At 42.5% G+C, this 27,975-nt stretch overlaps 2 protein-coding genes across 12 annotated transcripts; one reads left to right on the top strand and one right to left on the bottom strand.

Moving 5' to 3' along the window:
* Positions 1 to 2: 2 nt before the first annotated feature.
* epn1a (epsin 1a) lies at positions 3 to 21,058 on the top strand. 10 transcript variants are annotated; one of them, XM_033640304.2, is made up of 16 exons: positions 74 to 111; positions 196 to 387; positions 1,438 to 1,482; positions 1,807 to 1,855; positions 5,282 to 5,444; positions 5,767 to 5,868; positions 6,231 to 6,389; positions 7,745 to 7,873; positions 8,234 to 8,354; positions 8,508 to 8,665; positions 8,873 to 8,944; positions 10,429 to 10,512; positions 11,756 to 12,038; positions 12,678 to 12,842; positions 13,034 to 13,276; positions 16,488 to 21,058. In XM_033640304.2, exons 6-16 carry the CDS (start codon positions 5,800 to 5,802, stop codon positions 16,952 to 16,954), a joined length of 1,950 nt encoding a protein of 649 aa, XP_033496195.1. In that variant the 5' UTR covers positions 74 to 111; positions 196 to 387; positions 1,438 to 1,482; positions 1,807 to 1,855; positions 5,282 to 5,444; positions 5,767 to 5,799; the 3' UTR covers positions 16,955 to 21,058. The 10 variants fall into 10 exon arrangements, with proteins under 10 accessions (XP_033496200.1, XP_033496203.1, XP_078027745.1 ...); XM_078171621.1 differs by lacking the exon at positions 5,282 to 5,444 and having other exon boundaries at positions 73 to 111; XM_033640305.2 differs by lacking the exon at positions 1,438 to 1,482.
* foxj2 (forkhead box J2) lies at positions 18,576 to 27,975 on the bottom strand. 2 transcript variants are annotated; one of them, XR_013492190.1, is made up of 10 exons: positions 27,687 to 27,975; positions 27,044 to 27,399; positions 26,816 to 26,890; positions 26,602 to 26,691; positions 24,171 to 24,332; positions 23,608 to 24,097; positions 23,375 to 23,527; positions 23,102 to 23,262; positions 20,559 to 20,900; positions 18,576 to 19,016 (listed from the first exon to the last, which is right to left on the bottom strand). XR_013492190.1 is itself a non-coding variant. In XM_033640313.2 (10 exons), the coding sequence occupies exons 2-10, from the start codon at positions 27,371 to 27,373 to the stop codon at positions 18,904 to 18,906; spliced, it is 1,857 nt and encodes a 618-aa protein (XP_033496204.2). In that variant the 5' UTR covers positions 27,374 to 27,399; positions 27,687 to 27,975; the 3' UTR covers positions 18,576 to 18,903. The 2 variants fall into 2 exon arrangements, 1 of the variants encoding a protein (XP_033496204.2); XM_033640313.2 differs by having other exon boundaries at positions 23,161 to 23,262.

Raw genomic sequence — 27,975 nt, 5'->3', positions numbered from 1 at the left:
TTTTCTACTACCATCCCAGGAAAACAAAGCTACAGGGGGTGCGGTCTTTCCTGTAGTCGAGAACGGAAGCGGAAATTCGGCCATCTCCTCGTACATTCAAGCTACAACAGGGTCAGTACACACTTGATTTCAATTTTTACTGTGCTGTGTTGTCTTTATTTCTTGACATTTTTGGCTTGTGGTTTAAACTCGTAGGTTCAACACTGCCCTGAAGCAGGACGTGTCCTTGTTAAAGCTTGTACAGTCCAGCAGTCCTGTTGCGAACTAACTGGCAGGAGCTAGCTAGCTAACTGCTACCTTGCTAGCAGGCTAATCTTTCCTAGCAGCAGCAGCACCAGCAGCAGCAACAGAGCAGCAAGTGATTTCTTTTATCAGTCAAACTGACAGGTAACCTTAACGTCCGTGTCTGGTCTGGTTTGTTTCAGTGTTGAGATAAGAACACCACCTTTAATTTGACGTTACTTTACCTGCTAATTCCTGCCTAGCTACACCTTTCTGTACCCCTGTTTATACTTTACCCAGACTTTACCCAAACCCTGGTGTCAAAGTGCTAGCCAACTGTTTCGACTCGCTTAGGTGAGAATGGGAGAGTTTGCCTGCTAAGTGGCTAATGTAAGCTAACAGTGCCAGGTGACAGCTAGCGTTTGTTGGCTAATTAGCTGTAGTAGTTGCTCGTAAACTTGTCTTTCGCACACAGTCTATGTGGCACACATATGCTGGTTTGACGATGCACCTGGTAACACTGTTGTATAACGTTAATGTGAGGGTAACCATTAACTCTGAGTCTAGACTCTGCGCTGTGTCAAACACCCAGCGTAAGTTAACAGTTGCTGGTTAGCTAGCATAACGTCAGTTGACACAGCGTTAGCTAGCTAACTTGGTAGGTGTGACAGGGAAAGCTGCATTTGGATGGGCAGCGGTTCGTTAACGTTATCTGTGTGCCAGCTAACAGGGTGTGGGTAACTTTTTCGTTGTGGTGTGCAACGTTAACTGCATGCAGTTGATAGAAGGAATACGTTAGATCTGGTATCAGCTTTTATTGGCAAAGTAAATGTGTAAATATAATAGGGCTGGGCAGGATATCAATATTAGATTGATAGTGTGGTGATAGACTAGATACTGTCTTGTCTTCTCCTGGTTTTAAAGACTGCATTATAGTAAAGTGATATACTTTATTGAGCTTCCCAGACTGTTGTAGCTTTACTGTTATTTGCCTTTACCCACTTAGTCTTTGTATCCACATTACAGACCATTACTTATTAAAAACCTTATTGTGTAAATATTTTGTTAAAGCAACAACAAGCAAACCTACAGTACATTCACAATATGGACATCAAGGTGTTTGTTCAAAAATATATAGATTTTTGATTTTCTTCATATTGCCTACCCCTAACACATACTAGGAATTTGACTCTTGAGTTTTTTGTACTTGCACAGAAACAAACATAACAGCTAAAAGCAAGGACAACAAAGCTGAACAAGGTAAACAAAAACATCGCACTACCATGACTTGATATGAATATATATATATATAAAAAAAAGTACATAACATATATAACAAAATTTACTTTGTGGACAAGAGGCAGGGTACACCCTGGACAGGTCGCCAGACTAACGCAGGGCTGACACATAGAGACAGACAACCATTTACACTCACATTCACACCTATGAACAATTTAGAGTCACCAGTTAACCTGAATGTCTTTAGACTGTGGGAGGAAGCCGGAGTACCTGAAAGAAAACCCACGCTGACACTGGTTTCTCTCATGTTTCTCTCTGGGTTTCTCTCATGCAAACTCCTCACAGAAGGGCTCCCCCCATCCAGGGTTTGAACCAGGAACCTTTTTGTTGTGAGGTAACAATGTTATTATTATTATTACTACTACTACTACTACATTGTATTATTTTTAGATTTAAGGGCGGCAGTAGCTCAGTACATAGGGACTTGACTTGGGAACCATAATGTCTTCTGTTCAAGACCCTGTATGGAGTGTGGACTGGTAGCTGAAGAGTTACCAGTTCATGCTCTTGTCCTTTTGAGCAAGGCACAGAACCAGGGTTGGAAATTAGCACCAGACACACCAGCCAAATGTTGGTTAAGTATACATGTGACTGCCAGATTAGCTTCACTTACCAGCCAAAAAAACACAGTAATCCATTGAGTGGCTGGTAGATTTTGGAATCCACCAGTCACAGTGGCAGGTGGACAAGAGAGTTCATTTCCACCCCTGCACAGAACCCCCAACTGCTCAGGTGCCTGTCCATGGGCAGCCCCCTCGATCTGACACATCTCTCCATTAAATGCACGTGTATAGGTAGTGTTTGTGTGAGTAAATTTCCCCTCTGGGATTATTAAAGTAAGTCGTCATCTTCTTCTTCTTGAATAGAAGACAGTTATGCAGTGGCATGGAGTGCAAAGGGTGCTGGAATAAAATTTATTATTATAACAGGTTGCTTTACATACATGAGGTAGTTGGATTTGGCAGTATATAGCCCACAGCCTGCTTATACTCATATTGATGTTGATATTTGCATGTTCAAAAACTGTGTCTATAAGCCATAAAAATACCACAAAGTTATTGACACTGCATGACTAATGTTACCTGTTCATCATAGTGACTGCCTGTGGAAAGAAACTGTTTTAGTGTCTGGTTGTTTTGGCATACGTTGTTCTGTCGCACCTTTCAGAGGGGAGAAGTTTCAACAGGTTGTGTCGAGGGTGTGAGTTCTACACTGCAGTAATATCTTAGGTTTAATGCCAACTCTTCACCCTGTTGCTAATGCAAAGCTTACGTTACATTTGTAACATAGGTGTAACTGGGATTTTTTTGGTCCTCAATCACTTATCTACAACAGGTTGTAAACGTTCAGTGTTTAGCTTTGCATGGCTAGCTGTGTGTTGAGCTAAGTACGGCATCTGTCTCTCATAATAAACCATAAAGTGATTGTGTTTTCTGTCCCTTAGTGCTTCAGAACAGCAGAAATTAAATGTAGTAAATTACATTTTCTCAAAGTGGTATAGATTGTGGAGAAATGTAGGACAACCAGAGATACCAAGGGCATGTTATGTCCCTTATCACAGATCAGCGTGTCTGAACTTTGGTACAAAGCTTCAGGAGTCCCTGAGCTGGCTTTTGCAATAGTTGCCTTATGTTCCTTTATGTAACATGGTCTCGTATTTGTCTGACCTACAAATCTAAACGCTGACATACATTTGTGTCAGGCCTATACGAACACTTTAAAAAGTTGTGTTTTGGAAGAGCATATTTGTCATGTCACTGGTTTGCCAAAGAAAACCTGAACAAAAAGTCATGTTTGAATTCATATAACTGCTAAAATGTGTTACTCTTGTTAATAAACCAGTTTATTTAACTGTGAGTGTGGGAAACAGTCCACAGGCATGGAGTGTGCCAATATTCTTTACATTGCTTATAACAAACTAACAAACAAACAAACAAAAAAACAGTAAACCCAGGTAAGTCTGTGTACCTCCCTGTCACCATTGAGTCTGAGTGCAGTCTGCAGAAAGGTCTGCAAGAATGGAGGGAGCAGCACTGTTTCTCCTTTCAGTGCTCATTTGCCTGGTCGGAGGTAATATTCATGCAGTGGGTGGGATGAATTTGTCATCTTCTTTGGCGCAAAAAAAGTGTCTTCCTCCCTTTAGTCTTTAAGAGATTGCAGCTGAGGGAGTGGCCAAGCACTGTGTTTGAAGATGATCTTAAATGCCCTTTGCTGAGCTTGCTCAAACTTCTTCTCTTTCCATTAAGTACATCTAAAGAGAAGAACATGTCCAAACTCAAGCAATAACATAATTATAGCACAGCCTTATGAAGAGGCAGACAAATAACTGGATAATGACTGGGTGTCTTTTATTATTGTACGGGAAAGGTTAGGGTTAAGGCTTGTTCTTAAACTTTCATCGAGAACTTTTAAATGGACTGACAACAAAGTGATGTCTGGAGGTGAGTTAGGTACGTCTAAAGCCACTTTCAGAAAGCTTTTTGTTTGTCATGTTGTTTTGTAACAGGCCAAGATGGCGTGTATTTGGTGAGAAAATGCAGATAGTAGCGGTGAAAGGATACATCTGGTCAGCAACAGTGTTTCAGCCTGCTGTGTAAGCAATCAAATACAAACAATGCTCCGTAGGTACCGAGGGATCCGATATTGTGCCACAAAATCATTCTCCGCATGCCATTACACCACCAGCAGCAGCAAACTGGATGGGTCTGTGATGCTGCTGTCAAACTCAGACCCAGCTACCAGTGTGGCACAACAGAAACAACCATTTATTTCAACAGACACTGTCTCCGCTTGTCAGTCATCCAGTTTGTGCTGATAACTTGCTCACCCTACACTTCACCTCTTGTTAATAGTTGACAGGAGTAAAACACTGTGTTTCACTTCGAGGCTTGACAGCTGTATGTTCTCAGATGCCCCTGCACATAGTGTCTTATCAAGTTCAGATTTGTGTACTCTTGGCTCATCTCTTAAATAAAAAAGTCATTAGCTTTACAAGTCTTTCTGTGCTCTGGCTTCTGTCTTTCCATTCCTGTAAACTCTTATTCCACTTGATGTTACTGCCTGGTAATGAGATTAAGATAACAGCTCATGGTGTTATCAATCTGATGATAAGAAATATTATTACATGAAATTAAATGGACACATGTTGTTGTGTAGCAGGCCGCAGAGTTCAAAATTCAGTTTCTGTGCAGAAATCCAATATTCATTTAATGCTGCTGTTGCATAGCTTGACCCTGATGGAAAGATAGAGGTTGCCTGAATGATTTTCAAATGTGAAAGTAATTATTGACTGAACCATGAATCAATCACAAGTTTGAAATGTGTACTTGAACATGTGAACCACATGTCTTACTCTTAACACGTGCAGCTCCTTTCAACTCAGATAATGTGACTTATACCTAATGCTACTATTTAGATTTGACAACTGATTTTACGAGTACGAGGAACAACACTTTTTTTTTTTTTTTTTTTACCATTCTGTGTGTTAGTGGCTCAGCAATAGTCTCTGCTATTGTTAAGAGAATAAAAAGGACTTCAAGACCCGACTTTCATAAGTAAGATGAAGTCTTTAACTATTATGTTAAATCTAAATATTAGCCATGTGTGGATCAGCAGCAAGTCCTGTGATTTGTTGCTGAATATCTGCTTTGTAACCCAGCATAAAGTTTTAACTTGTCCTTATTTCTTTGTTGTGATTTAGTAGTAATCTTTCAGTGACTATGGGTTATTTTTTAACGTTAATCTCAATCTTGCTCTGTAGTTTTCATCTCCTCACGCTCGAGGTTTTGGGACCCAATGTTGCCACGGGAAGAAACAGACAAACTGAGACATAGCACTCCGTGAATGAGTGGCTCACGAGCCAGAACACACGAAAAAGATACCAAGAGGAGAGACCCTTATTCTGCATCATTCTTGTGTAACAGGTGTGCATGACACTGTTTCTCTTCCTCTGTTGATGCCAGTAGTCACGTGATTTCAGAATGATCTCTGGTATAGACACCATCTTTCACACTCCGATTGTTCCTCTCAAGGTCCCTCACTCTTTCATCCAGACTCTTGTGCTTGCATACATCTGCTCCAGTCCGTTTAACTCTTCATCTTCGTGCACTCTTTTTTTATCAGTAATAACTCTTTTAATGAAGTATTTTTGTCTTACATTTCATTTTAAATAATGTTCTTTGCCCTGTCGCTGTTTGTTTTGTATTAACTTTATTCTACAACCCTTCTTCTCCGTCTGCTGTTCAGATTGCAACAGAACTCGACGGCCAGACCGTTGCCATGTCGACCTCATCGCTACGGCGACAAGTAAAGAACATCGTCCACAACTATTCAGAGGCTGAAATCAAGGTTGTGTGTTCTTCTGCTTATCTGGCTTCTTCTGCTGTCCTCTCACACCCACATCCCCCATATGTCCGTGGCTTAAATGTCGCCCGTGTATCTCTGCAGCACATCTGACATAACGTAGCTGCTGATAATCTAATATTTCTTTGAAGCAATCTCCTCATTCTTTCCCCTGGTTATACATGATACGACATAATCTAATCATATTATCCGTTCATTAGTTTTTCCCTGTCTGCCTTGTGTTGTAATTGAGTTTGCATTGCTACTCAGAACACTGTGGACCATTAAATTGCCCCAAATTTTTCTTACCACGGACAGTCTTGGATGGAGGATAATTTCACTTTGTCGCTTGCTGTGCTGTTGTGCAGGTTAGAGAGGCGACATCCAATGACCCATGGGGCCCCAGCAGCTCTCTGATGTCAGAGATTGCTGACCTGACCTACAATGTTGTGGCCTTCTCGGAAATCATGAGCATGGTGTGGAAGCGCCTCAATGACCATGGCAAGAACTGGAGACACGTGTACAAGGTTTGTGTATGTGGGTGTGTTTGTGTGTGTTAAAGCCAGGGGTGTAGTGCTATTTCTTTAAGTACTGGAGTGCACCTTTGACACATGTGTATTTGTGCACAGATGTGGTTAAGTTGTGGCTCTTTTGAAAATTATGTAACTGCTGTTCCTGGAAAGTTTACAAAGTCTACAGTGGTCAACTACAGCTGACCACATGATCAAATGTTAGAGAGACTTTAGTAATGGTTTCATCATGTTGTGATTATTACACAGTAGTCAGCCAAACATTAGAGCATAAGGCTCTACTGTGAATGTAGTCGATTGTAATTAGCGTAGCATTAAGCAATACAGTACAGGCCAAATAACGCAAGTAGTTTGTGTTTTGAATGATTCATTTACATACTTGTGCGGTGCACATGAAGCCGCATTCATAACATCCGTTCTCAGGAAAAGTTGCAGTGCAGGCAGAGGTCAGGCTCGTTAAACGTAGCTTCCCTGCAGGCATTGGAGCATAAGCTGGCCAAGTTTAACAGACTGGCTTTGTAATGCTTCTTTTCAAATGCTTCATTAATGAAGAAACCGTTGGAAGAGTGATGCATATATCATATACAGTCAGCTAGCTATAGACTGAGAAAAAATAATTGAATTCACTGCTGCTCCGGAGCTGCCGGCGGCTCCTGGCAACTTTTAAGGTGGAACTTTTTCTTGCATGTTACTCAGTGCACAAGCTGATGTTGTCATGAATCAGTCAACACACCCTAATTGTACATTTGGCAACTTTGACCATTCTATTTATTTATTTTATTTGATAATTGGATCTTCAGGCACTTATTAAATGTAATTAATTTCAACTGGAAAATTGAAACTGTAAATATTTCTGTACTTTGAGGAGAGAAAAAGTGGCATAGCGGCGTTCTGGTGCGCTCCAGCAGCACTGCACTTATGGTTGGGAATATTATTGTGGTGATCACAGTACATACCAATATTTCAGTAATGTGTTTGCAGTGTTGTAGTGCAATGTATGTGTAATGTACATTACTCTAGCAACGGGATGCGTCTTAAATTGCACCCTATTTACTGTGCAGTCCACTTAATTTAATTTAGTTTTTATCTTTTTTTAATAGTATTTTAGAGTGAAATTTCTATTCTATATAGTGCTTAGCTGTATTTTTCCTGATTTTTGTGGTAAAAGTTTTCACATTATGAGTTATTTAGTGATTCCCACTCTTTCACTACATACCTGTGTATTTTTGTGTGTGAATGCTGTAAATGCTCTAATTGTAGCTTTCTAACTGCCCTGATATCTGCATTTCTGCTATCTCACTATCCAGACTTTCTTTTACATTTGATCATTGTTTGTGATTTGTATTTTCCAGGCTATGACTCTTATGGAGTACCTGATCAAGACTGGTTCAGAACGTGTTGCCCAACAGTGCCGAGAGAACATATACGCAGTCCAGACCCTCAAGGATTTTCAGTACATAGACAGGGACGGCAAAGACCAGGTACACAAACACGGTCACGCTCACAAAGCTGCATAGAAAGTTAGAGTGATTTGTGAGTAAGGTCCACCTCTGTGGAATGCACAAAGTCAAAGGCAGTCAAACACGCCGCCGTGTGTCATTCAAGGACAATTTACAATGAGTGTCCGACCTCTTGTGCAAACTTACAGAGCTGGCCATAAAAGGTTTTTATGGGTTGTTGATAACTGAAACTGTGGTAAGTTAACGAGCTGTTACACTAACAGCACAGTGTAGTCACAGCTTTAGTAATTAAATGTATGTGTGTTTGTATAATATAACATTTAAAAAAGGGAACACACATCTGCAGCATGTAATTGTGTGCTTACACCTGTGTTTTTCCAGGGGGTGAATGTGCGAGAGAAAGCCAAACAGCTTGTGACGCTGCTGAAAGATGAAGAGAGACTAAGAGAGGAGAGGATCCACGCCCTCAAAACCAAAGAGAAGATGGCACAGACCTCCAGTGGTGAGACTTGCCCTTAAAACAGACATAATAAAGGGTTGAGCCAGTGCTCAGAGATACAGTGATACACTCTGAGAGAAGCTCTGAGCTTCTCTGAGACGTTAATAACCTGAGTCGAGCTCTCATCCATGCATATGCTTATTTGTTTTGCTGCAGCCTCCTCAGCTCCCTCAGCACCCAGCCTGGGGGGCAGCCTGTCAGTGGGCTCCCACTCTGGAGGGGCAGACCCTGAGCAGGCGTGGCCACAGAGCTCTGGAGAGGAAGATCTACAGCTCCAGCTGGCTTTGGCCATGAGTAAAGAAGAGGCAGAGCAGGTAACACAAAGCAGCATATTCAAGGCAGGGACAGCTGCATTACTGCTCTCTAAGATAAGGATTAAAGCATGACTATAACTAACTACAGCTAAGTTTGCAGTTTGTACAGTCTGTTGCAGCAGTTGTGTACACAGAGGCATATTACTGATAATTTTCACGACATACACCTAGCTTTGCTCTCACCATGTAACACCTGACCTCCCCCAGACTAGCAAGGACCCTCTGGAGGACGCAGAGCTCCGCTATGCAATCACACTCAGCAAAGAGATGCAACAAAAGGTCAGGGGCAGAGAGTGAGCCCAGCTGACTGGCCAGCCAGTCACCAACTATCTGTCTTTCTATCAATTGGAATCTCTCAAACACACATCGTGTATTGATCAATCAGGAAAAATTAATTTATGCTCATATTTGTCATGTGTCATTTTCCTCAAGATGCAAATTTGCATCAGACTGCAGTAATTTGGTTGAGATAATTTAGTTTGCTGTGCAGTGTCACATTTTTTCACAGTGCTTGCACTCATAAAAAAGTGTAGATGCTTTTCAAATCTTTGTCCAAAGTGAGCCCCCGAAGAATTAACTCTAATTTGATTTGTTGAATTTGCATGGCATTGGCAAATATTCATCATAACTGACTAAATTTAACACTGAATGGTTTGTAAGTGTTGATTGTTCTTTCCTCCCTGTCACCCTCTCTGATGGCATGCTTTGACCTGTAGCCTTTATTTGAGATGCACTCTTTTCCTGACCTGTTACACCTGTCTCCTGCTGTTGTTGTAACCTCCTTGTTCTGTGTTCACTGAGTGCAAAACGTGTTTGCTTGTTGTATTCAGGTGGTTAGAGTCCTGAACCTGCTTTACCACTTGACTGGTTAAGTTTATAAATTAATGCAGGGTCTTAAGGGGGATAATGCTGTTGTTGTTATTGCTTAGTGGCATCATGCATGAGACTTGTTCAGTTCTGCAGCAGACACGGCCTGTTTCCTTGTGGATTAGTCAGTGTTCTGCTGTGTGATAGTCAATCCTCCTTATAAAGACGTAAGACAAAAGGTGGCATTAGGTAGGGATGTCCTGGACTGATCTGCAAGATCTGTATTAGGTGTGATTAAGGCATTTTTATTCAATATTGGTTATGTAAAGCCTGCTTCATTTCCACTCCATTTTTTTTATCATAACCTTTTGTGCTCCTGGTAGGCTGGATGATAAAGTGGCTCCACTGTGCTTAGCTGAAAAACTATCTCTAATGCACAGCATCGTGAGCGAGTGAACCACGAGCAGCAGAGACAGATTAAAACCAGCCACCAGTTTCTGTGGATTATTCACAATGACAGCATGTCAGCAAGCAAATTAACCACAGCTGCTTTCACAGCTGCCCCCGCCCATTAAGTGCTGCTCTTGGTTGAAACTGCGTTCAAACCTCAGTATTCTGTTTTTCACATCCTATCTGTGTCTAAACCTGCTTGTCACAGCAGCACTACAGTTCTCAGTATTGTCTTGGGTAGTCTTGTGTCAACGGTTGTGAATGAGCTTTTTTTCTGTGTGAAACAAGCATTCGTCTGATTGGTTATTAGTTGAAATACTGTAATGTAGAATTGGTTGATTTGCGTTAATGTTCTGTCGATGATTAAAGGTCAGGTTCATTGTCCAATCCCACTGATTTAGACTTTTATTGTGGAATTGTAAACCAATCCTGAATCCATACGTGTGGTGTGCTGTCTGAAAGTGTGCGTCTCAGGTTGCTGACATCACAGTGTGTGTGATTGACAGGAAGAGCGACTGCGCAGAGGCGACGACCTGAGACTGCAGATGGCCATCGAGGAGAGCAAGAGGGAGAAGACCAAGCCTGAGGAGGTATGTGAAACTGTACATCTCTCACTCTTCTGTTGTTACTCTCTTTAGCTGTGTGTCTGTGTTTTTACAATTTACTGTACATATGAACTCAAACATTTTGTTGGTGGTTATTAAAGCCTCTCACATTAAATCAGTCACATACTTGAGTTTAAATCATTAAGAAGACGATAGAATGCTCAGCTGAATAAACCAGATGCTTTCATAACTAATGTAGGGGTGCACAGTTCGTACATATTACTAACATCGTTGATGCAAAGTAGATCAAAATCATGCCGATTTTTTTTAGTCGCTAATGCAATACCATTTTTCCATATGTGAAACCTGTCCAAATGGGGCTTTCTTTGGGATATGTCCAGATGTTCACAGCCACTATGTTTGGATTTATATTTGTTTTTCAGGCCTGTCAGTTGACATATTACTTGATGTAGCTCATTAATTTAAATTTTTCAGATTTTCATATACATTGATCATACTAGAAGATGCCTGTGTGCTCACACTCTGTCGACTGAAGCTGTACTTGGCATTATATGCTGTCAGATTCTTAAAGGTTGTAACTGGCATCGCTAGCTTATTTCAGCCTCGATCTGGGGCCTGAAATATCTGCAGAAACTGTCTCTCTGTTGAACGCAGATGGCCCTCGAACCACAGCATCGGTGTATGTGACTTTAAACATCTGTGCACATGGTGCAGAAATCAGGAATAGAAATCTTGTAGTTTCGTTAAGTTATAATAACACTGCACAGACAAGAAACTGAGAATTTATGGTAAGAAGTTCAGTCTGGTTTTGTTCACCGTCTGTTTGATGCAACTGTGTGGTCTGCAAGTCGTCTACTACTTCTGTGTTTTATGAATCTTATCACAACACCATCATCTAACCTCAGCGTTGTGGGGTGATTGTGTCTTAGATTTCTTAGCCAAATATCTCTTCATGGTCTGCTAGCTGTCTATTCGATGGGCGCTGAAAAAAACCTGGTGTTCATGCCTTGGTTCTGTAAATGGGAAACAAACAAACCAGCTCAGACAGAGTTGCACCACACTATTCCAGCCAATCAGAAACAGAGCACGAGACTGTGGAAAGGCCATGGATATATTCAGATGGATATAAAGGCGGTGGGAGCGTGTACAACAGTAAAACGGAGCATCTGGAGGAGCACTGATTTGTTTTAAGTGTTTAATAAAATATCAACAGTCTTGCTCCAGGGTCACTGACTCCACCTTTGATCTATAATATATTCTCTCTCAGGGCTCTCTGATGGAGCTGAGTGCCGTGGACCCCTGGGGGGCCGCCCCTGCTGCTGCCACTGTGGGCTCTGCCGGTCCCTCGCCTCCACCCACAGTACCTGCCCCTGCTGCCTCAGGTCCGTGGGGCACAGCCCCCGCAGACCCTTGGGGGGTTGCGTCACCCACATCTCCTACAAGCTCCGACCCCTGGGGTGGGGGAGCCCCGCCCACTATAGCCCCTCCCCCAGACCCCTGGGGAGAGACGTCCAACAGAGTTAACAACGTCGACCCCTGGGGGAGCTCCGGTAAGATGCTGCAACACTGGTCATGTATTCACTCTGTCAGGTTTGTTGGAAACATACTCATCGCTGAGTATAAAACAGAAGCGTGTCCTGCTCTGTGGGTGAAAGAGGATGTGAAGACGTCTCGACTTTTATTCCTCTTCACTCCACTGTTCCATTTCCTGTCTTCATTACAGCCCTGTTACATTTTCTGTCATGTCCCCATGCTGTCATATTATCTCATACGCTCACATGCTTTCAGTTTGTAATGAGGAAAGCAAGCATGCTAAACCCATTCTCCCTCTGTGTCTAAACCAGGGATTTTTATCCTCTTGTTTCTACTCAGGACTGACTGTGGCTGTGTCTCAACCAGCGCTGTCTCTTCTCTTACCCTTATGTGCCTTTTTAATGTATGGGCTAGCTGCTTACTATCTCTCCTTTACCTCCACTGAGTTTTAGATAACAAATAGGTGACAGTAACACGGTGGACAGCTACAGAAAGTCTGCTCTCACCTGTGGAGTTAGTGGGACTGCAGAGGTCAAGGAGAGAAACACCAGTGTTGGAACCCAGCCCAGCTTCCTGCTCCCTCCTTATTGTGGATTGTACCTGTAAGGTGTTGTGTTAACCCTCCCCTCCCCTGCGTCTCCTCCCCTCCCCTGTAGCTGTGACCCCCCCCAGTGCCGACCCCTGGGGCCCCCCAGTGCCACCCAGCACGTCCTCCTCGGGGGGGCCAGTAGACCCCTGGGCAAGGGACGGGCCTGTCCCTGCCTCTGACCCTATCACCTCCGACATCTGGAGTGGCACCGCCAAACACACAAACGGCACAGGTACATTCACACTTATAGCTACACGGACTCACAGACACTGAGGTACTGGTTCACACGCATGCACACAACAGTTGTCTTGTCCTACATTTCATCCTCCTCCAGTATCTGTGGTAAAGCAGTTCTACGTTCTGTTTCATTATAATGAAAGAAATTATATTCTGATTTCTATTCCTCCTTCGTTTCCTCCTCAGGAGACCCAGAGCGACGAGGGTCCCCAGCAGCAGGCTGTGACAGCACAGGCTCACCGGTGCCCTTCGACCTTTCATCTCTTGGTTCCTCACTTCCTGTTCGTAAGACTCCTGAGTCCTTCCTCGGCCCCAACGCAGCGCTTGTGGATCTCGATTCCCTGGTATCATCTAAACCCAAACCCAAACAGCCGCCGCCTCCTTCCATCTCTTCCTCTTCAGCACACAACCCCTTCCTCCAGAACACAGGTTAGTTACAGCTAGGTTACAGTTAGGTTCAGCATTACCTCTCTAGACAGTCTTACTCTTCCTGGGAAGGGTTTTTAAGCTTTTGGTAGAGCCATGCAGGTTGCACGAAGTTTTAAATGTCATCATCAGCTGTTTAATTATTCACAATAATACACAGCTGAAAAAGACCATCTATATAAAATACGCTCTGAATCAGGTCCTTAATGTCTTCAATTCAATGTTACAGTAAGACCTTAAACGTCATTAAATAGCCTTAAATTTGAATTTGTGAGGTCTTAACTACAGTTTATCTTATTTCCTTTATCCATTTTTTAATTTCTTTTTGTGAAAATGAGTGAAGCCTTTATATGTAAAAGTCCCCATTTCTAATGTCACATATCTTTAAAAAACTATAATACTGTCATTTTATTTAATACTTGTATTTACCTGTTGGCAAAATGTAGACAAACTTCACTCTCTCTGATAACTGTATTCATACATAACAATTACCTCTGCACAAGACCACATATATACTACTTACCTGCGATGCCTGGATAAGTAAAACATGATTTGTCAAAACATCTGTCCTAAATTTGGTTAAAAGGTGTCTTGAATGGGTCTTAAAAATCAATAAATTTAAGTGTCTGATACCTGTAGGAGTATGGGGAGAGTTTGGCTGAAAGGAATTTGGTTTTTCTGAATACCCCAGATCAAATGCAGGCAATGAACCAACCAACAATCATGTGAGAGATGAACTATACTCATGTTTTCTGGAGTTGCACTAAACTAAGCCTTTCTGGGACGATTTAAATGCAACAAATAGGCATACAAGACAGGGTATGCTGAACAAGGAGTCATATAATTAGTGTAAAGCTGAGCAATAATTTGAAATATTTACCAGTCTCTTCAGAGTTAAAGGATGCTGAAACCAGTGAACGTTTCGTTTCGTTTTTTTTTTTTTTTTTAAAGATATTTTTTGGCACGTTTTAGCCTTTAATTGATAGGACAGACAAGCATGAACGGGGGAGAGAGGGAGGGAGTGACATGCAGCAAAGGGCCACAGGCTGGAGTCGAACCCAGGCCGCTGCGGCAACAGCCTTGTACATGGGGCACCTGCTCTATCTACTAGGCCAGTGACGTCCCACGTTTTGCATTTTTGCCAGAAAAAAATTATTATCAGAAAAGTTTGGGGCAGCAGGGTGGCGCAGTAGTTATCATTGTCGCCTCGCAGCAAGAGGGTTCCTGGTTCGCACCCTGGGGATGCGGTGTGCAAAGCCTGCATGTTCTCCCCGAGTCAGCGTGGGTTTTCTCTGGGTAGTCTGGCTTCCTCCCACAGTCCAAAGACATGCAGGTTAATTGGTGACTCTAAATTGGCCGTAGGTGTGAATGTAAATGGTTGTTTGTCTCTATAGCCCAGTTTCCACTGAGCAGTATGGTACGGGTCAGTTTGGTACACTTTTTTTCTGTTTCCACTGTAAAAAGTTGTAGATGGTACTAGGCATGTAACGATATGTCGAATTCCGCGGTGTCATGATAAAATAAATTGTCAATACCATCGTGGGAATGCCACGGTAGTTATATAGCAGCGTTCTCCTATAGAGCCGGTAATATGACTGTGCGACTGCATTCCCCATAATCCTTTGCATGCAACTGCGCGTGCAGGTGAGAGCATACTCGTGCAGCTTAGCCTCCGTCTCTGACCCGTGCGTGACCGGAGGAAACAGCGAATAAAAGTACGAAGATTGATTGTTCTTCTCTGTGGATTTTCTCCGCGACCGTGTGTCATAGCGAGAAACCACGTATATCACTTGAAACAGCGGAATCGTGGCTTTCCGACAAGACCAAGCACTTGTCGGTAGTCCAATGTTTTCACAGCGAAAAAAAAAATGATAAAGTTACACTAAAATAATATATAACAAAGCTTTCATACAGCTTTGCACATTACTTTTGGATGGATTACTCGCGAATGCAGGGTCGCACAGAAATGCCACGCATATCACATGAAAGCGCAGGACCAGAGCTTTTCTCTCCTCATCTCCTGTTCTAGGGTCTCCTTGATGTCAAGATTGTCAACCTGGCGTGAACAAACTGAGTGAATCGTGTGTTTTTGAGTTTTTCTATGACTTCCAGGGAAATGGCTGGGCTTTATTTATTTTGGTTTTCTTTTACACACATCTCTACCCACCTCTCTCTCTTTCTCTCCCTCTCTCTCTCTCTCTCTCTCTCTCTCTCTCTCTCTCTCTCTCTCTCTCTCTCTGTGTCTCTCTGTGTATCTGTGAGTGAGGGATTGAGTTTACATTATTTCTAATTTGTTAATTTTGTTGTTGCAGGGTCTGATTGTTCTAAGTTCTGTATATTTGATGAATATTAAGACTACTCTATCCTCATAATTTGATGTCATTCAGATGACTTTCTAGTAATAGTACTACATTACTTTTGTTCAGAGTAGGTTAAAAAATAGTGAATGTTTCCATTTTCATATTCTGTCACTTTAGTTTTAATTGACATGACTTTGTTATGGCACTTTAATGTCTGCCTGCCTAGCAGTAATAGGGGGGAAATGAAAGCACATGTTCAACTGTGTGTTGATTTGTTTATGATACTTTATGATGCGCTTCCAAGTTAAAAATAACATGCTGTACAGTGTACATGCACTATTTTTGAATAAAATAGCTATTTTTAACAATAAATTTTCTCTTTTTTCCCCTTGTATAAATATCGTGATATATATCGTATCGTGGACTTTTTATTGTGATAATATCGTATCGAGTTTCTGGTATCGTTACATCCCTAGATGGTACAGATGAAACTGTTTTGTACCATCCCCATTTTTGGTCACCCCCTCTGTTGGGGTACCTAGCACACAGATCTGGTGTTAAAATGTGGAGTTAAAACACTGCATTCCATTGACTGGTCAACAAAGAGTCATTACTTTAGCCCTGTGATAGTCTGGCAACCTGTCCAGGGTGTACCCCGCCTCTCCCCAGTGTCAGCTGGGATAGGCTCCAGCTCCCCCACGACCCCTAACAGGATAAGTGATTACAGAAAACGAATGAATGAATCAATCACAAAAGTTGCTGATAATTCTGTCGATGTACTTATCGATAAAATGACATGTCATAGATTTGAAAACCTGATATTGATTAAAAAAAAAAATAATTCTATGAAAATGTGTTGAATATAATGTACGGGTAGATATTAAGTGACTTTTTCTGTCCCCTCTGACCCTCAGGCTCATCTCCTGCTCCTGGCATGGCAGTGACACCAGGAAGCACCATTTCCAGTCGGGGAGTTTCTCCAACGCCTGCCTCCTCCAACCCTTTCGGCGTGGCTCCATCCATGACCTCCATCTCACCTCAGCCCTCATCACTTGGCCTGAGCGGCCTCCGCTCCAGTCCTGTGCCTCCCAATCCCATGCTGGGCATGGTGCAACCCGGAATGGGCATGGGGCCAATGAGTGTGGGTATGGGGGCTCCAGGAATGGGCCTGGGCATGATGCAGGCCAGCCCCATGGGCATGCCCTACAGCGGGCTCTCACCTATGGCCCCCCCGGGCTCGGCTCTGTTGGGGCCCGGAGGCACAGCGCCTCCTCAGCTGATTTTGGGTGGGCCCGCTGGAACAGGAGGAGTGATGGGGGCAGGAGGGTCAGTTGGAGGCGGAGGAACGACGGGAGCGAGCACCAACCCTTTTCTTCTTTGAGGAAGTGTCACCACTACTTTGCTCACCTGTTTCAACCTCCTCTGTCGTACCTGCTGCCCCCTTCATTCACCCCCCACCCCCCCCCACCCCCACCCCCAAACACAATTTGTGTCCAAAAAGAAAAAATGTGTACATCTCTATATTTAAAGAAAAAAACAAAAAATCAAAAATTTTGTTTATCTTCTCCTTGGAAAGCATTATTTCATTTCAGAATAATTTTCCACATTTAGTTCCTTTCATTTCAGTTTTGGGTTGTTTTTGGGCGGGAAAAAGAGATCTATTTATTTTGTTTTAATCCTGTTCTGTTCTGTATCGTTCTTCATGTTGTTGGGTTTTTTTTTTGTTTTGTTTTGTTTTTTTCAGTCCTGTCTTGAGATGAAGGTAAGTCTGTGAGCGCAGGCTTCTTCAGTAGTGTCACTCTGTTGTAATATTAACGCACTGAGAGAGAGACAGAGGGAGAGGGGACTTAGCCACTAACAAACTGAACAGTGAAACTGTCGTACCTGCCTCTTCCTCTTCTCTCCCTCTAGAATGAAGACAAACACTGAACCACTGAAATGAAACGAGTGCATGAAGGATGAATTTTAAACGAACTCCAGACTGAGATATGGACTGAAAAACCTGCATTAACATTTAAGGCACAATGTGGTCAAACTATTTCACTTTTAATTTAATTTAATGTTAAATGTAATTTATTTTTTTCCAATTTTTGGGAACAAATAAACAAGGAAGATCACACGATTATGCCATTTAAATCAAATGCTTATTTTCCCCCCTTCCTTACTATTGTAGAAAACTAAAGAGAGCTCTGACATCTGTGGTCCGACGGGGAAAATGATGGGATGTTTGATGAATGTGTGTGTTTGCAGCAATGTGAGAATATGAATGCTCATTTGTGAGTGTGCAAGTATGCAATAGTGCAAATGCCTGTTTTTGTGTATATGTATCAATATCGGTCTCCATTTTTCCTGTGTCCCAAATTATTTCAGTGACTCAGAGAGGAAGAAATGACATCCATTATTTTTGTTTTTAAAAATTGTCACTTGTATTAATAATATGTAATGTTGGGATTTCAAATGAGGTATTATAAGGGTCACACATTTCTCTGCCAATCATTTTTATTTTTTTTTTGTTAATCGGAAGCATTAGTTATTTTTTTCCAATCTCACATTTCATGAGATCCCTGGTGTCCAGGTGTCCCAGAGCACCACTGTCCACCTGTTTCGTCCCTCTGTCCTTTGGGGAGGGAGAGCTACTGATGCTTCTTTAAAAAAAAAAAGACAATTATTTCAGTGAATGAAAGGAAGAAAAAAAATGGGACTTGACGACATGCTCCATGCTGTTCTTTTAATTTAGTTTGATGAATTTATTGTTATTTTATATCAACAAGAAAAATATCTCTTTTATCGGGTAAGGTTGAATTTTGTGTGGTGATGACTGTGAACATTCACATTTGAAAAGTAAAATGGAAAAAAAAATCAAAAGGAATTTATGAAATAAAACAAAAACACAGGATGTGTGTTTGGCTTGTTTCATGCTTCCTCTGTAGTTCATGTCTATATCCCATATGTGGGTTTTTTTTTTTTTTTTTTACTGCTGCGGAGAACAAAATGTGACGAGAATAAATTTACACTTTATTTTCTTTGGTGAACATGTTTATAAATCTAAAACAGAAAAAACACCCTGCTGATTACCTGCAGAAGAAAAGCTTAACAGAAGTTATTACAGCATATGAATTTGAATAAAACGTGGAAAAAAAACATACAACTATTTCAACCTTGAAATACAGCATTCAGTCATATGTGACAAACTTGATCTCAAACTTGCTCTCTGAGAAGCTTCAGGATGCACAAGTGAGGCAGCCTCTGCATAGAGTTTAGTAAAGACGGCTGTGAGAGCCACATTTCTCTGAAAAGTTCTGTTGTTTCTCCACACGCTCACGGTGAGGCTCAGGCGAGCAGAGAGTCCCAGTCAAAGTCGTCCTGGATCTCCTCACTGTTGCTGTGGAGACTCTTTAATGGAGGACGCTGTCGAGGCGTCATAGACTGAGGCTGCATCCCAGCTGACACAGGGACAGAAACACAGACTGAGTTAGAGGAAGCCAGATTATGCGAAGGATATATTTCCATTTAAATAACTTCTCCTTTAAAACAGACTGCATGTTTCCATTTTGGGAAACGGCTAAGAAACATAAAGGTTAGGTTCACACTTTCAAGTCTACTTTAATGAAACCGTCACATGTCTGCGTGTACAGATGTGTGTGCATGTTGGCTGTGAAAAGATCCCTTCCTAACACGATTTTAATATAAATGATGTGACTGAGCAAGTATTCAGAGCATTTACTTCCATAAAAGTACTAATACCACCTTATAGAAATACTCTGTTACAAGTAAAAGTCCTGCACTGAAAATGTTACGGAAATAAAACTATGATTATAATCAGAAAAATGTTCTTCAAGTGTTAAAAATACAAGAACTCATTTCAGAAAAATGTTCCCTGCAACCATTCAACTATTGCATATTATATCCTCGGATTGTTATGACTCAGTGCATTAATGTAAAAGCAGGATTTTATTGTTGTAGTTGGTTGAGATGGAGCTCATTTTGAGCTGTTGTATGCAACATTCAGATCATTACTATGGCAGCAAACCACTAATTGCTATGTAAAGACATGGAGGAGTCTTGGCACTCCTTCTGTGTGTGTTGTAATTCAAGCTTCTCTGTGTTTTGTTGTGGTAGATGGTCCGGATAAGGGAATACTTAGCATATCTATTTCCAAACAGGTGCATCGGAGAGGGATGAGCAGAACGCAACTTGTAGATAAACTCCCAATCATTATTTTTACAAGTGAAACTGCGTACAGAAATTTTTCTACAAGACAGTCCGGACACACATCCCTGTCAGTGCATGTGTGTATCCCACTGGCTCACTCATTGCTGCCACTTTGCACTGCTGTCATATGGTGGTTACCGCTGATACCTGCACAGCGTTGTCACTGAAGCGTAGCACCCACCTTCTTGTTACCCCCTGGTTAACACTGTTAGCTCTGTCAGCACTGTCGCTGTTGTTTAACACTGTTTATGGAGTTGGCACCATTATCTACTAGCCAAAGTCATCCATTGACTTGTGGACGTCTTTTTCACAATGTAAGTCTATGGGGAAAAAGTATTTTTGGGCCCTGTGGCTTCACATGACTTAATGCACTGTTTGTACTGACATGTTTTAAACTGTAATGTTGAAGCAAAAATGCATGTGCCTGGGAAGTACTGAGTGTACGACTGGAAAAATAAGACTTGGAATATACTGCAGGAGTTGTGCAAGAGGTTGTGAATGGATTTTCTGATATAGTTTTGCTGTTGTTAAAGGCGGACCCTGATTACTTTAATTTGGTCTGATTGCTCGTTCACTGTGGAGGCATTTCTTTCATTTCATTTAAATTAAAATCACTGAAAGAGAGAATCCTTTGGACGGGAGCAGTGACAGTAACAGTTTCAGCCTGCTTGTGAGAATCCTTTTAAAACAGACTGAAAAATGTGAACCTTTCCTTCCACAAGCCAGACTGGAAATGTTCAAACAACTTTTAGAACAAGATGTTTGGGTCTTACCGGTTGTGTGTGCAGGTTGTGTTAGCTGTGGCCTGTGGAGGCCTTGTCCCTGCAGGTGCAGAGCCCTCCGGGGCGGCTGCACGCCACCGATGGGGTGAGCCATGGGAGAGTAAGGGAGGGGTGAGGGGTGAGTGAGGCTGGAGAGGGTAGGAGGAGGGTTGGAGGTGAACGGTGGGACCTGTACGGGGTGAGGTGCACCGAGGGCGAGTGGGGAGTTACTCATGGAGTTGATCATGCCTTTCTGAGTGAAGAAGCGGTTCAGAGAGTCACAGAGGGAGGTGAAGAGCGCTGGGTCCAGGGCCCAGTCGCAGAGCTCCGCCTGCCGCATGCTCTCCAGCAGGTCTGGTGACAGACAGGGAGCGTCTTTAAGTACAAGACGAGTTATGAAGAGAGGCAAAGACTTATGTAACAAATACACATGATTACATTTACAACCTTTTTTTTCAAATATCTCAAGACATTCTGCCAAATAAAATGTTACATTAGCTGCAAAAGAAAAACATCTTAAAGGGATAGTTCACCCAAATCACAAAAAAAAGGCATTTTCTCACTTACTTCTTAAAAAAATATGATACCAGTACCAACACAAGTGATACTGATATGAATAGAGTACTTTATTCGATACCAATAATGTGAGTGGAGTGGCGTGCAGTATAGCCGTACTTTCTCGACACACTGAACTGCAAACTTCATTAAATAGCACTGAATTCTGTAGCTGCTGGAGTGTAATCTCTTCATCTGGTCACACACACACACACATTGACAGGGGTAACTGTTAGCTTCACATGGCTAACATTACATAATGGTTATTAATGGGTTTAAGGACAGAGTTTGTTGAAAGGGTGAAATGGTTCAGTGTTGTGTTTTTGTTGTTAACCGCTACTGCTGTTATCTTGTGCTAAAGAGGTAAATGTTGAACTGACCATTCTCCATGGGAGGAGGGGCTTTGGAGAAGGCAACAGAAAGTTTGCTGACCCTGCAGGGAGTCAGGACAGTCTGGGATTAGACCCCCAGTGCAATGCAAGTATCATTTGACTGGAGACTTTTTGATACTACTTGGAAATGGGTTATTTTGGTCGATACCTTAAAGGTATCAAATATCGATTCTCAGCACTATGTAACTTCAAGTTGTATTTAGCCATGGACATAGCTTCTGTTTAGATATCAGTCTCTGAGATTCCTCCCTCCATGCTAATATTCTGTAGGCAAATGGAATGTAGTTTTTGGTGTGACACTGAATTGAAAAATGTATTTATTCATTCGTTAATTTAAATGTTTTGATGACACTGTGTCATTCTAGCCTGCAACGATCATTTATTTTCATTGCTGAATAATCTAAAACTAAACGAAACTAAATGAACATAAATTTTCTGTTGCTTGACTTATTTGCCGATTAGTCCAAAACCCAAAGATTTTAAGTTCACTATCATAAAAGGCAAAAATAAAGTATCACATGTTCATATTTTAGAAGTTCGGACTAAAAAACATTTGGTGTTTTTGCTTCAGAAAATTACTGTCAGTTCATTTTTCTTGATGTACAATGGACAGACTTTAATAGTCCTTTGTGTTCACACTATAATCGACAACAAATCAGCATGGCCAGCTATGTTACTGCCATTAAAGTGTTGCTTGTGCGCTTCTTAACATAGTTACGTCATCACAGATTTGTGTGTCTGCTACTTGCCTCAAAGCACCTCAACTGAACATAAAGTTTGTATTTGGTCAAAAATACATGCCAAGTAAGCTAAATGACAGTACAGGAACACAGCTAGAGAGAAAAACATATGATTGGCTGACGCTTCACTGCATCATTGAAGCACTGAATGTTGAGGCCAGCTCAACTTTGATTTGTAGCGCATCATGCCCGTCCACTGCAAACATAGACTGTATAAAATAATGGACCTAGCTACTGTGACATCACTCATTGGGTTTGTAGCCCTGAGTTGGGCATTTCAGCTGTCGCCATCTTGATGTTGTGGAGCGAGAAGTGACCATGTTTGGAAAGGAGGGTACATTTGTGGAAAAGTGAGGAATGGATCTGTCTGAGAACCTGAGATGAGGCCTCACAGACACCCAGAGAGGCCATGGCCTTAATCATGTGTATCTTTAAGTCTTGATAAAAAGTAAATGGCTGCGTTATAGAGTAATTCACCCCTAGCACAGTTGTCATGAAGGGGGAAACTAGCTACAGAGATCAGAACCATTTTTGTACCAGGCTGTACACACGTTTTTCTGCTCTAAGGTTGGATGTCTATGGGGATCGACTGGCTTCAGGAGCCAGCCTCAAGTGGCCATTTGATGAACTGCACCAACGTTGGCTTCATTTTTCAGCTCCAGAGGTTGCTTCTTGGCAGCAGCAAGTGTTGGGCTTCAGTTTGTAGCTTCATGTCACCTGTTGCTGTGTCACTCGTAGTGTGAACACTGCACAGTACTAAGTGGATTCATGACTGATGTGTAGACGGACCAGAGTTAACACTCAGACCAATATCATAAAACCTCAGCAGATAAAACCCGAACTGCCCCAGAGGTAAGTGAGAAAATACCTTCATTTGTGATTTGGGTGAAGCCCCCCTCAAACAAGACTCTGGTAAACAGCACAGACCTGGGTGACTAGAGAGGTCTATGTTTGCCCAGTCTAGACTGCTGGCAATGCGGAAGCTCTCCTTCAGAGAATCTGGGTTACTGAACCAGTCAGCTGGCACCGCTAAAGTGGAAGAGAGGAAGGTAACTTTAGAAAGCACTGATCTTTCCTGTGTCATGTTGCTGCTTTTAATACAGTCCAAGGATTTCTAGGGTCACGGCAACGTGAGACTCACTGTATTGTGGAATGCGGTCCGTCTCAGGCGGGTGCGCAGCTGGTGGAGGTGGTGCGGGCGGCGCAGGAGCAGGGTGAGGGGACAATGGTAACAGAGTCGGAGTGTGAAGAGGGGTAGTGTCACTGTGCGGGACAGCCAGAGGAGCACCATCAGCTGTAGAGAATATAAAATAAGTCATTTATTTCTGTTTGCGTTTGCATACTTTATAGAGTTAATGGACACACAGTACTTACACTGTGAGCCCCCCCGCTCCCGCATGGTCTTGAAGAGAGACTTGAAAGACGCGTACAAGTCCGGTAAGGTCATCTCATCGAAGGTGAAGCGCAGCGGAGGATCAGTGGAGGAGTTTAATGAGACAACAGGAGCAACAGATGATGGGACAACACACACAGAGGGGTGAGTGGGTCCTGGCACAGTGCACACAGACACAGGCGCTGCGTTAGGAGCACAGGAGAAAGTGGGAGCACACACTGAGTTAGCAGGAAAGGTCAGAATGGCGTTGGAGAAAGAGGGAGCCACCGAAGAAGCTGCGGACATGTTGGCAGCAGACAGAGGCGTAGCAGAGGCAGTGGGGATGGAGTAAGTGGGGCCAGGTGGATGGGGAGGTGGGAAGGAGTTGATGGAGGAGATGGGGGCGGCAGGTGGGAGCCCAGCTGAAGGAGAGGCAGATGGATGATGGACAGGGTGAGTCGACCCCGGGCTGGGCATGTAGTGTGACGGTTGCTGTGAGAATAAAAGACATTAGATCAGATGCTGCAACTGTGGCTGTGATGAAGAGGAGGGAAAGTGAGTCTACCTTGCATGGGGGAGGAGAGAGGGAGGCAGAGTGGGGCGGCTGCTGCTGGATGGCTCCCATTGGCTCTGTGTTATGAAGATGGTGGTCTGTGTTGGGGGGTGGTTGTGGTGGTTGATGAGGAGAGGCTCCTCTCTCTGCTTGTGACCCCTGTACTTGAAGAACCTGTAACAGCACAGCGGTACGATTTTTAAAGATGGATAAAGAGAAGTAAGAGAAGCATTACTCAAGTTAAAGGCCCCCTCCAGTGAGAATCAAGTTCTTACCCTGGTGTTTTTATAAATCATGAGCAGAATAAACAGTCAATACTTTGGCTGAGTATTTCCCCATTGGAACTGCAGTGTACCAATGACAATCTCAAGTACACAGACACTGTCTTCTGGGGTTTGTTACATCACAAATATAGGGAACCAATCCATTCAACATGCAGGTTGGGGCTTTCCATATCATTAGCATACCGCTAAGGTAAAACCTATTTTGCTATTTTGTAACTTAATTTCAACGTGTCAGAGCTGGCGATTGGGACCCAGGCTTATCTAACATCAACAACACATTATTAGCTGTTTGATAGTCTGAGTTCGCTGCATAGATCAGCTTCTCATTGGGTGGAACGAGCCTCCAGTTGTGTAGCAATTTTCAACCGTTTTCAACACGTCCTTTACTAACTTTTGCGGTGTTTGATCTTGCGGGGATGTAGCCATTTTTCTGCCATGGTTTGCGTCCTGTAGGTGATATTTTTGTGGGCGTGCTACACCAAAACCTGTTTCCCCCGGCAATATTTTTGCAAGCGCACCGTTGCTGTGGCACCGCCCAGAATGATTGTGATTGGTTGAAAGAAATACAAGCAGCTGGGGCGTTTTTTTCTCCAATCTTAAAGTGAGAGTCGGCCCAGCCAGACCTTTCTTTTCTTGAGAAAGGTCTGGTGAGCGAGACTAGCTCTTTGATAACTTAATCGAGCTAAGGGTTCGTGTTATCTATCACTGTTAACAAGCAGAGGTTTGTGTGTTTGATGAGCAGAGTCGAAGGTGAGCAGGTATGCTTTCAACCCAAATGCCAAAAAAACCTGGATAGGTAACATTTGTATGTTACTATGGAGCGGATATGTTGAAACTTATTGTTTCTTTATGTTTCAACAACGCTGTGGTTAATGTGTGGTTAGCTTTAGGCACAAAAAACACCTGACTATAGTTAGGGAAAGATCATGTTTTGGCTTGAAATACACAGTTTTCGTGGCACTATTCGGGCAGGAATTGCAGCAATGTCTTGGTACAAAAACACCCACATTTGGTGGCCAAAACGAAGACTTGCTAAAAATTAAAATAATAATAATAATAATAATAGTAAAATTTGCTGGTCTCGAATACTGGTCCGCCGCTTGGCAGGTGTCTTGCCTAGGTTTCACGCCATCCACCATCCCCCTCCACCTCTGGATGACAAATTCCACTCATAAATTACATCACTAGGTTGCTGTGATACATATGAAATGTTCGGATGTATCATACTTGTGATTTGCAGAAACATACAGCGCTAACATTTTCTTCTGGTGACTGGACTGATGCTTGAGAAGGCGGGGAGTGACTGAAACTTGCATATTCATAGATCTGTGCAAACTAAATGAGGCAAAGGAGTTACATTTAAGCCATTTTGCAGCATGAAGGGATTTTTTTATGGAAAAAATAAACTTCTAAATATGTAATCTTGAAGAATACAAATGAGTTTTAGGGATTTAATCAACACCTGCAGAGGAACTTTAAAGGTTTGGTTCACCCAAAATACCAAGAAATACCAATTTGGTTGCCATGCTTTTCTTTGCCTGGGTTTTTAAGATTTATAACTCTCAAAAAATAATGTCAACCTTTTTCATATTAACAACTTCTTTCATATAAAGTAAAGCCCCTACATAAAAATGTAATCTGCATGGTCTGCAGATTCTCACGAGTAGCCAGGACACTGCTGGTGTTGAATCTTAAATGTAATATTTTAATGCTGTGCACAATAAATTATGTTTCATTCATCATTTTATTGTGGTGGAGGCAGAAATCTCATTTCTCATTTTGTCTCAAAACCTCGACAAATGAAACCAAAACCAGTGTCTGCATGACTAAATAACACCAGAGGTAAATTAGGGAAGATGTTGTATGGGTGAAGTGACCCTTCTGAAGTAAATAAGTATTAGGAATAAAATGTGTCACGGAAAACTAGAGTGCTAGGTGTTGATTAATGAGTTTTACCTAATGCATTACAGGAAGTTTTTAGTTTCAAATCTTAATTTGCCAATACACTAGTGATTACATCTGACAGACTAATGTAGAGCAGTAAAGAGTAAAATATGGGGATAGAGTGCCAGCATTATATGGCTTCTTTACACTTTTGGGTATTTTAGCAATATTGGTTTGATAGTAATCAAGTTAATAAGTGATATTAAACAACATACATCCTGCCTCTCCTCTTCCTCCTCTGGGTAGGGACGCTTCGGTGCCCTCACTGGATTCTCTGCAGGTCCATCCATCGTCCAATATGAGCCCTACAAATACAGCACAAGTCTCCAGTTTAACACTCTTTTATGCAAACATTTTTCCATCTCACATGCACAAGCACAAATATGTGTACAACATCATGATATAAATAGTATATAAAAAGTAATTCACCTTGCCGGGGTCATTCTGAGGCCGAGGAACTTTCCTGAAGCATTTATTAAGAGACAGATTGTGACGGATGGAGTTCTGTTAAGGACAAAAACTCAGTCATAAACCAGGTGATGCAAATAATATTAAAATTGTTCATAAAATCACCTCCTACTTCAAACGCATCCTTCAGTTACAAAGACATTACTACCCCAGTACACTGACAATATGTTGTTCTACATTACAGCTCACCTTCCATCCACGGCCCGCTCGGCTGTAGTAGGGAAACGTGTCACTGATCCAGGTGTAGATGTCATTCAAACTCAACTTCCTCTCAGGTGCAGCTGCTATTGCCATGGCGATGAGAGTGGCGTAGCTGTGAGGGGGTTTCCCTTTATAGTTAGAAGGGGAGGGGTCCGGCACAGAGGGTAGAAAGTCTCCTCTCTCCCTCCCTCTGTCTTTCTTCTTGTCCCTCTCGCCTCCTCCTCCTCCTCCTCTCTCTTTCCCCGAGCGCAGGCTGCTGATTCCCAGCTGAGGCAGCCAGTCAATACTGGTGAGACTGGAGTCCAGTTCAGAGGACATTGTGTGCCCTTTTCTCTGTCCAGGGTCTGGGGGATCAGAAGAGGAAGCACTGGATCAACATGTCCTTTTTACTCTGGACACAGCAGCAGCAACACAAACACTGTGAAATGCTTAAGTGGATTCCTCTCTGCCTGTAATGTAACACTGTCAACCGCTCTGTTCCTGAACTTCCACCCAGCAAGATCAGACACTTTGAGCTGCTCTGGAAACTATCCACTCACAAGCAAACACAGTGCATGAATGTGTGACCATTTTACTGTCACAGTTCCACCTACACTTTCTATTTACTGAGGAAGAAGAGAGGCTTGCTTACCTTTTTATGGTCACTCGAGGCCCAAGGCCTTAGAAAGTGTTAATATTTGATGTTGTCATCAGCTGTGCACAACTGCTGACAAACTGGTGCCCGTCCCTCCCTTCAGATCTCTCTCTTCAGCATGTTGATCCACACCGGGCCTCCAGTCATACCTTTGGATTGTGAAAGTTGGTGTAACTTTGGAGAAACACACAAAAAAACTTGTCGGAGAGCTTCCTTTTTCTCTCCCTGTCTCCTTCCCCTCCCTTTCTGACTATACCAGAATGACGTCACTCACCCCTCCCTCTCT

This window comes from Epinephelus lanceolatus, chromosome 10 (genome assembly GCF_041903045.1).
Source record: "Epinephelus lanceolatus isolate andai-2023 chromosome 10, ASM4190304v1, whole genome shotgun sequence".
In the NCBI taxonomy this organism is placed as follows: domain Eukaryota; kingdom Metazoa; phylum Chordata; class Actinopteri; order Perciformes; family Serranidae; genus Epinephelus; species Epinephelus lanceolatus.
Note: the sequence above shows the minus strand (reverse complement) of the source record. Positions and strands in the feature narration are given on the sequence as shown.